Below are 16,646 nucleotides of genomic sequence, written 5' to 3'. Positions count from 1 at the left end.
GCTACCTTTTTTGTGGCACGTAATTATGAGAGTTATTTACCTGGAATGACAGAACAAAAAAAATTGGTTTAGCACGGGGAAATAAACACAATTAGCATATCTGGTAATTAGCATATGACCGCTTTAACTATGATTGTATAAGACAATGAGGAAAAATTATCAACATCATGCCACCCATTTATCTTAAGTATATGCAGTTCAAAAGGTCATCGGTATTTAAGTATTTTCTGGTTATTATTTTCGATTGCCATGACGTATAAATCAAGCTTAATTCTAACAAATAATTTCCTATTTTTTTCTAACATAGACATTCAAAAATCAAGAACTTGTTTTGTAAAAATCATCGAGTTGCAAGATGATCCACCAGCCTATCGATCAATCTTCTGTTTTATTTGGGTTTTCCTATCACCTGGGGTATTGTTCCCACATTAATGTGAAATAATTTAGCCCATCAATCCCAAACACTGGTCAACAAAGAGCAGGTAGCCAAACCACAGAACAAAAGCAAAAATGAGGTTCTTTTAACAGCGAATGAAGTGAAGAGTATCCTCAAAAGTGAAGCAAATTACCTTTTTAGATGCGCTTCAACATCGGTCAATTGCCTTCCAGAAAGACTGGAATAGAGAGGAAGAGATGGCCTCTATGTGTGTGCTGCTATGTGTGTATGTGTGTGCGTGTTTGTTTGAGCGAACCTGCGAAGGTGGTCCAGTAAACATAACCTCACCTCATCGCAGGTTTATCTGTCAATCTCTCGCTGGCTCAGCTCTATCTGTCTATCTCGCTCTCACCCGCTTTACCTATGCAAACCCAATGAGCGGCCGAATGACAGATACACACACACAAATATACGCACACATAGAATAAAGAAGAGCAAGAGGAGGAGGCAGCAGAAGAAGAAGAAGAGGAAGAAGCAAGAACAATGGAAATATATCTCAGGTTGTGTGTGACGACAACTAATGGATGAGCTTTGCTCCCTCTTTTGCGCCTCTTCGCTCTTTTGCTCTCTTTTATGCCCACTCGTGTGCATTTTGTTGTTGGCAATTGGCGAAATTCAGTTTGGAATTCCGTTTCCAAGCAAAGCGCAATATGCAGAGCGAGTGGAGAATTCATCACACGTACGCACTCACAGATACATTCGCATTCGGTAGGCTCCCGGAAGAGATACAGATACAGATTAATTGTTCTTGTTTATTTATGATCTCACAAGTTTTGGATGGAAATCATTAGAGATGACTTAAAGGTGACCGAAAAAAACTTGGCATTATGGTATCTGTATTTTTAAGATAATATTTAACTGTAAAACTGACTTCTTATAAGCCAGAACTAAACAAGTTGATCTTCATTTTAAACCAATTAGTGAGCCACTGTTGATGATTAAAATTGTTTTGATTTGTGTTGAGTGGCCAAATAAAGTTGGTAGCTGTACCACCCATGGAGTGCCACTGCAATCTCCACTCAATCCATCTTCTCTGGCTGCCCATATAGACATCTTGCAATTATAACTTTTCCGCACTGCATCAGCAACTCCTCTGGCCATCGAAAGCATTCTATAGAACTCGATTCCCTCCATCCAATCCATGCATCTGTGCAGCCATCCATCCATCTTCAATTTTGGCAAGTGAAGAGCAGACCAACGAACGAAAGGAAGGCTAAAACAGAATCAATTCACTGATGGAGAGCGCAAATGTGTGTGCATGCGTTTGTTAGATACATTCTTACAACAGGTAATAGGTTGGTTACCTGGCTGCCTGGCACAAATGCTTGAAAATAACCCGGCTCAAAGGAACTCGAACTGGAGAGAAAAACATCAGAGAGCGTTAGTAAGTGGCTGGCCAATTTCTGTAGCTGCAGTTTAATTTTTTTTTTTTGCAGCTGCCCAGCAGACAGACGGACAAAGACGATGGATATGGATGCTACCTGTACTGCCAAAGCAACAAAGCGACGTGTGTTATCCTTCTAGGCATACAGCTGTCTTCACGAGAATAGATCTCAAGCCTGGGATTAGTAAGATATGCATTATAATCCTCAAATACACTGAATACCAAGGGTATAAAAACTCAGCAAACAGGTATTGTCAATCAAACCTCAATCACTGAATTTTTAGATTTGTTTTATCAATTGCCAGAAACATAACATCATTTCGGTGGTTTAACATGAAATTGGACAACTTAGTTAAGTTCTAATTCCTCTAATATATCAAGCTTAACTTCTGATTCATAAAGTGTGTAAGTAAATTCTCACTTATCTATAAAATTAAACTCTTCCTATCTTGACCACAGCTGTTGGTCAGTTTGTGTGTGGTGGACATGCCATGTTTGCCCCTCTGTCAATAAGCCCCGTGTTTCGTTTTCGACCCATCCCCATCTCAATCTCCGTCTCCGTCTTCATGTTCATGTTTCTGTTCCTTCTCCGCGCTCCTTGCTCGTGGCTCCTTTGTTTGGCTCATTGTTCCTGATTGAACTGCTTTGGATTAGGAGGAGTTAGCTGTGCGAAATGCGAGATGCCGATATGGCCGGGAGGTATTGTTTAGATTACATGCAACTAGCAACAACTGCGAACGACGGCAGATGCTTTTGTTCGTCTTCCAGTTCTCGGACTCAGTTGCCTCTGTCCCTCTCGTAGCAATCATTATCGACCATTACACGCCTCGGCTGCAGCTGCTAGATCTTTATTATTTAGCTATTTTTGGCTTGGATAATCCACCGGTAATTAGCAGAGCCTTTAAGGATAATTGATTGATTACGGGCCCATTTGACAGAGCGGAAAAAGGGGCTGGGATTAAGTAAGCCATAGATCAAGCAAACAATATTCACACTCAAGAATAACAAAGCCACAGAAGTTGGTGCACCCTGTGACCTCAAAAAGGTGGCTCGTAAAAACAGTTTCAGGCTTGAGTGGTCACACAATCGGCACCCCATCAAAAAGTATCCACAAGACTCAACTCTTTGCAAGAGGGAGTGGTGTGGAACATCTCCAATTTCCTCAATGAAAAGTGACACCAAGTTGACAATAATTGGATTATGAAACAAACTGTTGCTCTTTTGAAATGAACAATCGAGTGGAGAAAATTCGAACAAAAAAAAAAGGAAAGGAAAGGAACTGGAACTCGGAAAAGCAACCGTTCATGCATATCATCATCATTTATAACAGCATGAGGACTTTACCCCTTGGGCAAATGCAAATGCCCCTGGGAAAGAGCGGGTGGTCGGGTGTGTTTGGGTGCACTGGAAAGTGGTTTGAGCTATGGTAGCTATTCACTTTCAAAGTCAGGCCACTCCAACCAGAAGCCACCCATCCCAACGACCAGAGCCCGTTCCATTTTCATTTCCCAACCCGTAATATGCAAAGTTTTCTTCAACATTGCACACAAAGTTAAGCTCCACTTTTGCTGGCCAACAACATTAAGGTCATTGTATCTCAACCCCCCACTTGGAACTGGGTCAACTTCCTTGCCAGTCGTCCCCCTGTTCGTGCCGCTTTCGATTTTGTTGCAATTCGGACACTAACCCTTTCTCTCCTTGAGCACGCGATCGCAATTAACCGGCATTTAGTAACTCAATCGCTTAGCTGGCCCCTAAAACTATATTCCTATGGATACACCAGGAATAAATCGCAAAAATTATCGGATTATTTTAGGATTGTTGACTTTTGGAAATTTTATTTATACCACAACTTGTGGTCATGAAATTTAAAAAACTGCTAGAAAGACTTTTGCTTGTCTAAAATTGCAATTAACATAAATTTCATTCTGACATTTTTTGGTATCATTATGATTTTAATTTAAATTACTAATAACAATAAACATTTCGGATCCCTAATATATTCTGATTCTTTAAAATAACTAATTAGAAGTCTGTAAAGTATAAAATGTAAATTAGATACAGCATTAGGGCCACTCTTTCCCAGCGCACTACAAGGCCACCTTTCCTATCAGCCATCTTTCGCTCCCAAATAATTTGCGGCTGAAAAAGTTCATAACCGCCTTCAACGATCCGGACACTTGTGCAAATGTTTATCCGTTGAATTCACAATGAGGCATTCGAGAGAATAAACCAAACTCGATTCAGAAGCAGAACGATTCAGAATTCAGAACCAAAAACCCAGCCGAGGGGCATGAAAATAACCAAGCGTAGCGGAAGGCAAAAAGCAAACTTGAATTCAGTTTTTATTATAATAACTGGCGGCCGACATAATGCTCAAATATGCATTAAAACATATGTACTTGGGGCATATCTACATAACTAAAAAGTGCGTGCAGACAGTGCGTTTCATTATTTTAAGGCTACTTTAACTGCATAATTTTCTAATCAAAGTTTCAGTATTAATTCAGTTAATACTTAAGCATTGGGAGATAGATAGTCGTGATTATTATTTGCTTTAAAAACCTTTAGTTTTTAAATGCTTTACAATAGACTAAATGTTTTCTCCCATCACTTCTTGCTGGGAAACGCATGAGCTGGCATCCCCCAACTTGAACATTCAAAGACCATTAACCCATTAACCAGGGGAGTTCCCCGCTCCTGCGTTCTGCTAATGCGAATCCGAATGTCAAGTGGCATTGTACAATGCAGAAATGCAGAATGCACAATGCACACATGAGCGATCCCTCGTTGAAAGTGGATGACATGCAAAATGCATCCGCTGGAGTGCAGTAAGATGCCCGGAGGCTTCCCCTTTTTCGCCTCGATTTCGATTTGCGTAGCTCGTCAGGCGGTAAAATTTTGTTAATAATGCAACTTGACTGAGCATCGCAAATGCATGTTGTATTATTGGGCAAGTGTGTGTGTACGTGTGTGTGTGTGGACTGGTGTATTTGCCCGAAGTTTGTCAAACAGGAAACAAGTCGAGCCAATAACAACGGCACATAACTTGGAGTCGAAACAGGGAAAAGGCTGTAATGGCAACTGTTATTTTGTGTTCAATTCAATACAATTCCATGGAAATGCATGGGAATGGGGAGGTTAAAAATCTGCTAATCTCACTTGACAACCGGATTATGTTTGGCGGCATAGGTTTGGCAAACCTTTGGGGGTTGTTCTTTTGAAAAGCCATTTTTGAATACATTTGCATGTGCGGCGTTCATTCGAAATAATCCTATTTCACACATTGTAATTGTGATTTACAGTACTTTATTTAATAATGTTGATGATTCTAATTTAAATAATACCATGTTGGTGGAGTATATAATATTGGGCATTATATATAAGCCAAATTTATATTTTATGTTTCTCACGTTCTTGGAGTTTGAGTATCCGTATCTATATAATAGTATGTCTTTAAAGCCACCTATCACATGTTGCCTTAATTATGAACTTTCAAAGATGAACTTGTAGAGTTTTTGCAAACACAATTATTTTCTGATATTCCCCATTAATAACAAATAAATACACAATTCCCAGAGCGCCCTCTCTTTCTCATTCTCTCCATCCATCTATCACTATCCTTTTCTTACTCTTTTTCTCTAATATAGAGAACTTGTGCGGTTGATTGCAACGTTGCCAGACTTCACAGGCAAACGTCGAAAATTAATTATGGCTCCCCACACACACACACTCAGAAAAACAAAAACAACAACAACAACATTGGGAAGAAGGAGGGGGTGGGAATGGAAATAAACAACATCCAGCATATGCAGAGTGCAGACAGGACGACGACTATAAGGATGAGGATGAAACGGAAGTGGCAGTGGCTGTAGGGGGACAAGAAGAATGAGGAGAAGGAGACAGAGAAGGACGTGTGGAGCACAACCAGAAGGTTCAAAAGTTGGGAGTTTGCGCGGCAGCCGCAAAAAACCTGTACACAAATTATCTATAATAAAAATGCAAAACTTTCCACACGCACACAATACAGATGTATAAGCACACCAACATATGTACGTACGAAATACATTGAAAAAAAGGGTTGAAGAAGCAGCGACATGTCGAAAATCAAAAACTCTCGACTCTCCAGAGAGCCAAAAAACAAACCAAAAACAGAAAGCAGCAATAACAAGCGGAGAAACAAACGGGATAAATGACAGATGAAACGCACGCGGAGAGGAAAAGGACCCTCTGAATGCGAGTTCGGTATGTGTTCGAGTGTTCGTCCTGCGAACGAAGGTGAGCAACGAATGTTCTGGTCTGGAATTGGGATTTAGTTCGAGTTTGGGTTTAGGACTTCTGCCTTGCCGGCTCCACTCCATTTCCATTGTCCGTTCTCTGCTGCAGATCAAACCGGAATAACCCCTAATGAAAACAACGCAACACGGACTACAACAATTGTTACCGAATCGATTAAAGGGGGAGTGAGATCTCACAGACACACTCTCAATGCAACGGTGGTGGTTAGAAAATTAGAATCTTAAAACTTGATTAAATTTCACACTTTTACTGTTGTTAGGGGAACAGTTTTGGAAACTATTATGCAAATGAATTATACACGTTGTTGGGTAAATAAAGATTAGTCACCGAATTCCTTTGAGATTCCACAAAAATAAAGTTCAAGTTGGCGTTGCCGATAAGAAACTTCGATAAGAATAACCTTAATATAAACTTTTTATTTACTAATTTTTTTATATATTTTTTGTACAATATCCAAAGGAGTTTAAACATTTCAATATTTTGTTCATATTTTACAAAATTAATTATAATTCCGACAAATGCCCTTAAACACACAACCATTAGTGTACGGTGCATGTCTAACTGGCGGATAGCAGCCGCATATCCGTCGCCGCCATATTAGACATTCGGGAGGCAAAATAATTTATGCCCAGCCTGCGTCTGACCCCCTTTCTGGCCACCGTAATGACCCCCACAAACTGCTCAGTTCGGCAGGATTCAGTTCAGACATTGGCACTGGCAACCGGCAGTGGAAATTCCGGGCTGGGATGATACATGGACAGCATCGGAAATTGGTCGATTAGTTGGGGGAAATATTTCAAATGTGCTACAACAATAAACGAAATGAAGCCGGCAATTTCCAGAGAAGTGTTGGTTAACGAAATAAAGTCATAAAATAGTAGTGCCTACATTTATGTATCGTTATTAAATATTTATTTTTATTATTTTATTAAAAAATTTGAGTTAATTAACAATCTTGTTTTACTAATTTTTCTGATAAGTCTACCATAAAAAAAAGGAATCTTCTCCCAAAGAAAAGCTATTCCATTTTATTGCCTACTGTTCGGCGCCTGTGAGTGAGTAAGTTTTTCATTCTCCCAAGGGAAATTGACTTTGCCACGAGGCTTCATCTTCTGACTAGCTCGCTCGAATTCGCATTCGCATTTCCATTGTTATTGGCGCTAATTCCGACGTGCTCCAAAAACAATTTCCTGAGAGCGCACTCGCGAATGTCGTCGTCGTCGTTTTCCACATCGTCTTTTGGCCACTTCGACTCGCCCCGATTTTTTAATAGATAGATACACATCGCAGCCAGCGGCGCGATTAACCCCCAAAAAGAAGTGTCAACTTTTAACTCAACCGCCAAATGGCCAACCCCAAGAATTCGTTATGAATTTCGTTATAATTTTATTATATAGCTTTCAAGTCTTTTAAGTGCTAACACGGCTTACAAAGAGAATTCAAAATGAGCAATAATTATAGTCAATTATGAGTATGAAATGTTAAATAAAATATTTTATTTCTTCCACATTATTTAGTATACTAAAATAAATTAGAAATCTAAAAACACAGAAACACCAAAATAGTTGTCAATTTAGGAAGAAATAATAAACGCAGTGTCATGGAAATTACCCAGAATCTTATGTTAAAAATAAATTTACTTGGCAACCGTCATTATTAACCCTGCAAAGAAAGTGTCAACCTCCACAAAAAGAAAGAAAAGAAAGCAAACCACAAGGATTCGTGTAATTTGCTTCACAAGTCTCGACGCAAGATGAGAAAACTTTCCCAACGTTCCCAGAAATCAAAGCAATTTCATTAGGGAAAAGCGGAAAAACCAAAAGTGCGAGTGGCACAGAAGTACTGAGAAGCAACCGAGAGGGGAGAGTTAATAGCTCGATGCGTTGCTTTGGCAACTTTTGCCAGCTTTTTGCTGATTTTTACTGTTTGGAGAAAAAGCGGTCGAGACCCTTTTGTGTGCCAAGATTAATGATGTGACTCGAGGATGACGATGTTTGGCATTACGCGAAGGAAGGACCCTGCTGCCTCCTGCTCCTGCCTCCTGCTATATGCTAATCAAATTTTCATTCCCCAGCATTGTTCTTGGCCCTGCTTTGGCACTCGTAAATCATTGCATAAAAGCGAAAAAGCCAAGAGCAATTAGGCGCAACAAAGCAACAATTGCACTGATAACAACTCGAGTTCACCAGTTGAGAGAAATTGCTGGAACATTATCGGGAGAGAGAACTAAACGAGAAAACGAGTAGTGCGTCGCTCCCACAACTCTCTGTTGATAAGCAAAAATAAAATTTATAACGAGTGTAATACCCCCGCGAGCACGAGGAATAAGTTCTAATAAAGCTCTATATAACACCAACATTAGCACTTTTTAACAAATATATAAATGACTTTGCATATATACTATGCAATGCCGATGAGTCATTAACAGAACTTTACGCTGGTTCAACATTTCTAATAGTGATTATAATAGAAGATGTAGTAACTTATTTTCCCATTTATTCATCTTTGCATTTAACCTATCTACAATATTATGAATTCTAAAACTATTCATTTGTAAATTATCCAACATCTACTGTATGTACACTTGAATGGAAGGCAACAAGTTAGCGCTTATCAGTTAGTTAATCCCACATAAACAAGCCAACATTACGAAATGTCATAAAAAAAATGTTCCTATACAATCTGAACAATAACCTTGATAAGGTCTCGTTTATTTATTGATTAATAAATAATGCTGGACAAAACTGTCGCCGCAATACAATTAAACATTGTGAAAATTTAAATAGGCGACGATTCTAATGGCGCCTAATGGCCCAGAAAATCGATTTCACCTCAAACAGAGCCTAATGACTCTTTGTCACGCGTCAACGCGAAGAAGACAGCGCGAAAATCGAAGCAATAACAACAAATCGAATCAGATTGGCTGCAACGCCTACTCCAAATGGATTCCAAGGGTAAATTCCTCGGCTTCGCTTTCTAAATCGAGTTTAAATCCGAATTCCCCAGCGATTTTTCCTCCGGGCCAATAATAATAACAATCAATCAGCCGGTATATGGAAAACATTTCCAGTGTAAACATTACCAACACGTCTTTGTATAACTCCGCTAACCCTCGTATCGCATGTAAACAGTGTAAATATCGATAACATTCTCAGTACTGGGGGAAACAGGGTCAGTTTAGATTAGGAAATTGCAGCGATTCGGGGAGCACTTTAGTTAAAAGTAATAGTAAGGAAAACTGTCTTTGCTGTCTCTTTAAATGTATTAAAATATTTGAGATACTGTAGATAAACGTTTATTTTTAAATCATTTCCAAACAACAACTTCTTAAGACAACAAATAACAAACACAAGCTGATCTCATTAGGTATTAATAATTTAGGTTAGCAGGCTTGTTACATTTAGTAAAAGTAGAAACGGAAGTCATTAGCGAATATCATAGATCATATTCAATATAGTTAAACTGCCGTAAACCGGTTATCATCAGCCACAAATGCCAATCACGCGAAATTCTACACACCAATTAAATTAACATGGCTAAAATGCAGGGTTTAGTTCTATGATTTTGTTATTTTGGTGTAGTTTGTGGCAATACCCTGCAATTGTTGTAAATGCAGTTGCAATAGAATTGCCACGCTTATTCATTCAGTTTGCTGGCACGTTTTGCATTACACACGACAACCCTGACCTACAAAGTGGCAAATAATAAAAAACTCAAGCAAACGCCGTCGTAGTTGCTTTGCGTCGAAAATTGTTTTTACTGTTTGGCTGGCGCTTGAGCAGAGTTTACATTGAATGTTATAAATAAATTAAAGGAACACAGCGTGGGAGGGTGTTTGCTAGTGTGCGTGTGTGCGAGGGGCCGGACAGTCTGAGTTTTTAAGCGATGCACGACTTGCATTCAACATTCATCGCTAATTGCAGTTGATAAGTGGACAGCATTCCTCAACGCCAAGCACCTAGCTAGCTAAAGCCTTAGCCCATTATTATTTCAGCAGCATTGCAGTGAAAATTGTAGCTTAAGGGTTGGCAAGTACAGGTATCTCTTCTTTGAGACGCCAATACCTTGCAAAAAACAAAGATAGTTTATAAAGAATACAAATAGTATGCAATTTTTGAAAATAAATTAATAATTCTACCTGTCAAACAATAAGTATTTAACTTTCCTCTTGATGTGTATGTATAAATAAGTTAGTGATCATATTAATTTCGTCGAGATAGTAAATGAAAAACGAAACTATAAAAATTTTAAGAGCTTATATGTTTAAGAGATTCCTCGTTAAGACAAAAATATTCCTGATAAGTTTAGGAAATTAACAACCTAATATTCAAGCGTCTGCTTTTTACTATGTAATTATTCGGCCATAATATTTATTGCCCTGGCGAAAAAAAAACAAACAAACCGAAGTTGGTGAATTTTTGGTTTTTATGGTTTTTGGCTGCTTTCTTCCCAGACACAGCAACACACACACAGAAATATAAGCAAAAAGGTTATATGAACCACATTTACATCTGCTTAAGACAGTGATGGATACTTTCTCTTTTCCCCGCTCGAGTGATGAAACTCGTGTTAAAAATAGAATTGCGAGCGAGTGAAGAGCGATGAAAATAGTTGGCTCTTTTATTCATATTTTGTGATTTAGTCTTTCTGCTTTTCATATTCAAAAATATTAATTGTGATAGTTTTTGTCACTGTACAATGGCCGAATTGTTGGATTGTTGGAGATGTTTACAAAGTTCAAGTGTTTGGGAGCAGCTGCGCAGCCAGCGTTTTGAGAGAGCGCGTTTATTTTTAGCCCGAAAGAGCAGCGAGAGCGAAGCAGCGAGAAGAGAACATGCGCAAAGTGCATTTTCAAAATCAAAATCGGATGCTGCACGTTCTCGCTCTCGCTCTCCCCCTCTCACAAAAAAAAGTCGGCGTGATTACGAGTATAATTTTTTCTTTTCATCATAGTTTTTTTTATTATTATTTTCTCACCTGGTCGATCCAATGACTGTCTGCGACTCATTGGCAAAAGATTTGTGCTGCTTGTGTTGTGTGGTGTTCTTTTTTAAGGAGGGTTTTAGAGACAAATTATGCCAAATTTGATTGCTTCATTGGTTAATTTGTTGTTGTTGCTGATATATGGTTCCTTTTTGCTATTGCTTTTGACTATTTCCTTTTGCCGCGCTGCTTCTTACTCAATTCTATACACTCAACACACACACACGCGGACATTTTTCGAATTTCATTTCACACGCGACTGTTGACTTTCTTTTTGCCCCCCTCTCTTTTTCTCTCTTTCTTCCTTTTCCTCACTCTCTGAGAACACGACAGATGATGTTGTTGTTGGGGGCCTTTTTGATTTGAGGTGTTGCTACTTCTGCCTTTTGCTGCAATTTGTGACGTGCTTTAGTGATTTGTTTGTAGCTGGCTAGTGTTTTTAAAAACGCTTTTTTGACACACCACACACACACACGGTAGCAGCCAGCATACACAAACACACGCACATACACACATTCACGCTCGCGCGTCACGTCAATGAACGCAGCAGCACGTAGTTGTTGTTTTCGTCACTGATTCTCGCTTTTTACGCACATTTTGCTGGCTAGTCGAAGCACTCGATCGACAACTGCTCATCCGAGCCTTGTTTATTTACATTGCACTTTATGCGATTTTCTAAAATTTTATTCTTTTTCCGAGCGCCGCCGCCGCAAACAAAGGGAAAAAAACGGGAAATGGTGAATGCTGAGGCTGGAACAAAAACCGATGTTCAGACGATAGTATCGATGGTACTTAGGGCATTTTTTGTGCGCAGGCGCGGTCACACTGGGTCTATTTTTTAGCTTTGTTGGTATTAACAATGCTCATTTAAAATCAAATTTTAAATAAATTTAATATATTCTAGAAATAAACATTTTTATTGAACAATCAAAACAGTTTCGGAATAAAAATTGATTGTTTTGGAAAGCATAGGGTTGCCACCAGAGTGCACAGCACTATGTTATGGTGGTAAATAAACAACGGACCAGACGCACAACAACCGAGCTTGTGTTTATTCATGTTTGTTTATTTCAACTTTAAGTTTTCAATTTTAATTTGGCATGTACTCATTGCATAATTTAACTAAATGCTTTTATAAATCACGCACTGATATGGTATGTTTTGAAATGTGAGACAGAACAATCACGAAAGTTTGACAACCCTAAAACAATACAAAAACATTCGCTGGCGCAGACATTGGGTCGGGACGTGCGCTAGAGCGAGATGGATGCTTAATCATCCTCCGTCTCACTCGCTCACGAAGAGGTAGAGAAGAAAAAAACCAAAACGAAATTGGTATACTAGTCAGTTACTCTATGAAACCATTCATTTACATGAAATTATATTTTATTATGAATAATCTATTATATTTAACGATCGCGAAGCTGGGAGACGTTCCCCAATTGTTCGTTTATTAAAGCATTCCGCAAATTTCCCGCACTTTTGCTGCCCGTGGTTTTTTTATCGACTGCTTGGAATCGATAGGTCGATAGACCGCTACGAAGTCTTAAAGGCCTGTTTAGCTGGGCATCCGCTACAAAATATCAAAACTGCAAAATCAAACATGATTTATAAACTTATAAAAAAGTCTTTAGTTTCTGTAGTGTTTTTAAGGTTTTTGTCTTATAAATAATTTTTGATTATATGTTCAATAACCTCTTCTCATCCCCTCTTCTTCAGCATGAACAACACTGGTCGATAGACAACTCTTCTTATATCGATACATGTATATATCGCCTAATTACAAAAAATAAATATAAATGAAGTGAAGCGGACGCAGCAACAAAAACAAAGAGATTGCTACGATCAAAATGCTACGGGTAAGTGACCTGATCTGGGAGAACGTTTACATTGTTCTTTATGTATATATATCTTTCTATGCTACAGGCAATCGGGAAACGGGATAGGGATATCTTCGAAGAGGTTTGGCCGGACAAAAGGCGGATAGTTTTGAAGCTTCTGCGTCAGGATACGGTGTCGCAACGCGAATGGCAGGACCTGTTCTTCGGCGTCCACTTCGTGTGCCTCTGGGACGAGAAGGGCGCGGCCAAGATCTACGACTGTTTACAGCAAGACATCGTCGAGTTCATCGTCCAGGCCCAAAGCCAAGTGCAAGCCCAACGAGGCGAACAGGCCCTCCTGGCCACCTATATCGTGGAGTGGCGCAAGTTCTTCACACAGTCCAACTACCTGCCGCTGCCCTTTCGCCAACTAGAGCAGTCGCCTCAGGTGAAGCCATCGTCCAGTGGTAGCAGTTCGTCCGCATCTGTTTCTGCTTCGGGCGCAAGTACGAGTGCCGCGGCGGCAGCAGCAGCCTCTTCTTGTAGCGGCGGGGCTGGGAAGTCAGGGGGCACTACCTCATCCGCCGCTGGGGCCTCTACTTCCGCCGCTGCTGCCGCATCCACATCTGCCTCCACAAGCTCAGCAGCTGCAGCTGCAGCCGCTTCCGGTAGCGGGAGCACCAGTAGCAGCACATCTACCTCCAAGAAAAATCCCACGGAGGACAGTCCTGTACGTAAACTTATGCTGGACTCGTGGAACAAACACATTTTCCACGACATTAAGCACCGCCTGCAGGAGTCGGCCATGAAGATTGTACATGCCGAACGGAATGGCGATGCCTATGATGCCCAGCTGGTGGTGGGTGTACGCGAGAGCTATGTGAATCTCTCCTCGAACGCCGAGGACAAGCTTGAGATATACAGGGATAACTTTGAGATGGCATACCTTAAGGCCACTGCTGAATTCTATCGCCTGAAATCCGCAGAGCAGCAGCAGGAGAACGGAGTGCTGGCCTATATGAAATACGCTGACTCTAAGTTGAGAGAAGAAGAGGTGAGGGCCAAGCGGTATTTGGAGCCCAGTAGCTTTAGCATACTCACATACACGTTGGTGAAGGTCCTTATAGTGGATCATCTGAACTCGATTATAGCCGAGTGTCCAGCTTTGATCAGGGATTATGAAACGGAGCGCTTAAATCTCATGTTCCGCCTGATGGATCGTGTGCTGCATGGCGTAGGGGTAGAGGCCATGATGGGTGACCTACAACGGCATATCATGTCTGCCGGGCTAGCCGATATGCTGTCTGCATCGGAGGTGATCACACAGGATTCGGAGAAGTACGTAGAGCGGCTGCTTGAGCTGTTCAACAAGTTCAGCGATCTGGTGCGCAATGCTTTCAACGATGATCCCCGCTTCCTCACTGCCCGCGACATCGCCTTCAAGACGGTGGTCAACGACACCAGCGTGTTCAAGATGGAGCTGCCCACGAGTATCGCTAATCGAGGTGTGAAATACACGGCGCCGGAAAGCAAATGCCCGGAACTGTTGGCTAACTATTGCGACATGCTGCTGCGACGGACGCCGCTCAGTAAACGTCTCACCAGCGAGCAAATTGACGCCCGCCTCCGCGATGTCCTGTTAGTCCTGAAATATGTCAACAACAAGGACGTTTTCATGCGCTATCACAAGGTTCACTTAACAAGGCGGTAAGTTTATTCCTTGACGTAAAATAAACCACAACTTCATTTTTCCCTTACAATTATAGCTTGATTCTGGGGACCAGTGCTGACAGCGAAAAGGAAGAAGACATTGTCGAATGGCTACGCGAGGTAGGCATGCCCGCGGACTATGTAAATCGGCTGGCACGCATGTTCCAGGACATTAAGGTGAGATCTTTTAGGCGACTTCTCTTTGTTAGTTTACTCATAGCCCTCTTATATTTTCAGGTCAGTGAAGATCTGAATACTCAGTTCCGCACTTCAATAAGTCGGCACGATGCTATCAACATTAAAATACTCAACGCGGGAGCTTGGGCCCGCTGCTCAGAGCGTGTATCAGTATCACTGCCCATCGAGCTGGAGGACTATATTCCCGATGTGGAGGAGTTCTACAAAAAAAAGCATTCCGGTCGTAAGCTGCAGTGGTACCATCACATGAGCAACGGCACTATTACTTTTGTGAATAACTTTGGGCGTTACGATTTGGATGTGACCACCTTCCAGATGGCCGTTTTGTTTGCCTGGAATCAGCGCCAACACGACAAGATCTCATATGAGAATCTTCGCCTGGCCACAGAATTGCCTGGTAAGGGTTATTTTATAAATCAGATTATGGTTTTTATATCACTAATTTGTTTCCCTTAAAGATCCTGAGCTAAGACGAACTCTGTGGTCCCTTGTGGCGTTCCCCAAGATTAAAAAACAGATCCTGCTCATGGAGCCGGCAGCTATCAGTTCCCCCAAGGACTTTGCCGAAAACACGATGTTCTATATCAATCAAGAGTTTGCCATTGTCAAAAATGGCAAGTCCCAGAGGCGTGGGAAGGTAAGTACATCATTATTAACATTTGGGAGATCTGCAATCTGATTTTATTTCCACAGCTTAACCTAATAGGACGTTTGCAGTTGAGCACGGAACGCTCGCAGCAAGAGGACAATCAGTCCATTGTGCAGTTGCGTATCCTGCGCACACAAGAAGCCATTATCAAAATAATGAAAGTGCGCAAGCGGATGAATAACGCAGCGCTACAGGTTAGTGATTAAATTTCTAAGAAGGCCATTCCAGAGAAACTAAAGGAAAATTCTTTACACAGGGTGAACTCATTGATATACTGAAGAACATGTTCCTGCCGTCCAAGAAGATGATCAAGGAGCAGCTGGAGTGGCTCATCGAGAACAAGTACATGAGGCGAGACGACGATGACATCAACATGTTCATCTACGTGGCCTAAGCAGCTGCTCCTAATTCCGGATCTAGTCTCAGTCCCGTCTATGCAATCATTCCCATTTCCATTCCCTCACACGCTACTCAAAAATATCGCTGCAGCGATTTTAATCTCAACGCCGACGTGCTCAAAGCACGCGCCCTATTTCTGTCTGTGGAATTGGATAATTGTATTATATGGAAACGTGATTCGCTACTGACATTGCGTCCTCAGAGCATTTAAAAGACCCACATCTCAATCTGCATCCGCTTCACGAATCCACGCTCTGTATTCATATCTGTATTCGTATTTGTGAAAGTTTGTATTTTTATATATTGGCCCACTGGCTGCTCCGGCGTAGCTCTAGGTATTATGTTTTGTGCGGTATTTGCACCCTGGAAATTCCACGCTCATGCCCACACCCTGCCCCCGAGTAATATCGATCGATAGCGTTAATCTAATCAACCTGCTGTTTTCTATGTGTGTAGTTTTCCCTTGTTTGTTTCCGTTGCCTGGTCCTCTGTTGATTCTTGGGTATTTTGCAATGTTCTATGTGAGACTCACACACCCACAAAGGGATTGAAACCTCCTGAAGGTTGAGCGGTAGCCAATTCTTCGCCTCCGGTCACTCCCAGCATGGAATGCCTAATCACACACAAACACTCACACACACACGCGATCGTAAAACTACAACTAAAATAGCAATACTTTAAGTTTAAGCTAATGAATAAACTTGGTTCTACACATAATGAAAGCGAATCGCTTGCACTTTTCATTTACTTCAAGGTTTTTTATGAAAA

General features: G+C 40.9%; 2 protein-coding genes across 3 annotated transcripts in view; one reads left to right on the top strand and one right to left on the bottom strand.

The window, feature by feature from the left end:
* Nucleotides 1–12,431, bottom strand: part of LOC108115984 (nuclear receptor coactivator 6) — a 42,761-nt gene extending 30,330 nt beyond the window's left edge. The window contains exon 1 of the mRNA XM_017227643.2: nt 11,097–12,431. Within this exon, the coding sequence (XP_017083132.2) occupies nt 11,097–11,127 (31 nt within the window). The 5' untranslated portion in view covers nt 11,128–12,431. The remainder of the gene's footprint in view (nt 1–11,096) is intronic.
* A 422-nt stretch (nt 12,432–12,853) lies between these two features.
* Nucleotides 12,854–16,600, top strand: LOC108115975 (cullin-5). Of its 2 annotated transcripts, XM_017227627.2 has the most exons (7): nt 12,854–12,961; nt 13,029–14,629; nt 14,689–14,809; nt 14,870–15,227; nt 15,289–15,467; nt 15,524–15,673; nt 15,736–16,600. In XM_017227627.2, the coding sequence occupies exons 1-7, from the start codon at nt 12,953–12,955 to the stop codon at nt 15,871–15,873; spliced, it is 2,556 nt and encodes an 851-aa protein (XP_017083116.1). In that variant the 5' UTR covers nt 12,854–12,952; the 3' UTR covers nt 15,874–16,600. The 2 variants fall into 2 exon arrangements, with proteins under 2 accessions (XP_017083116.1, XP_017083117.1); XM_017227628.2 differs by lacking the exon at nt 12,854–12,961 and having other exon boundaries at nt 13,020–14,629.
* Nucleotides 16,601–16,646: the final 46 nt, after the last annotated feature.

The sequence above is a fragment of the Drosophila eugracilis genome, unplaced genomic scaffold, assembly GCF_018153835.1.
Source record: "Drosophila eugracilis isolate 14026-0451.02 unplaced genomic scaffold, ASM1815383v1 contig_616, whole genome shotgun sequence".
In the NCBI taxonomy this organism is placed as follows: domain Eukaryota; kingdom Metazoa; phylum Arthropoda; class Insecta; order Diptera; family Drosophilidae; genus Drosophila; species Drosophila eugracilis.
This window is presented reverse-complemented; position numbering and strand designations above follow the sequence as displayed.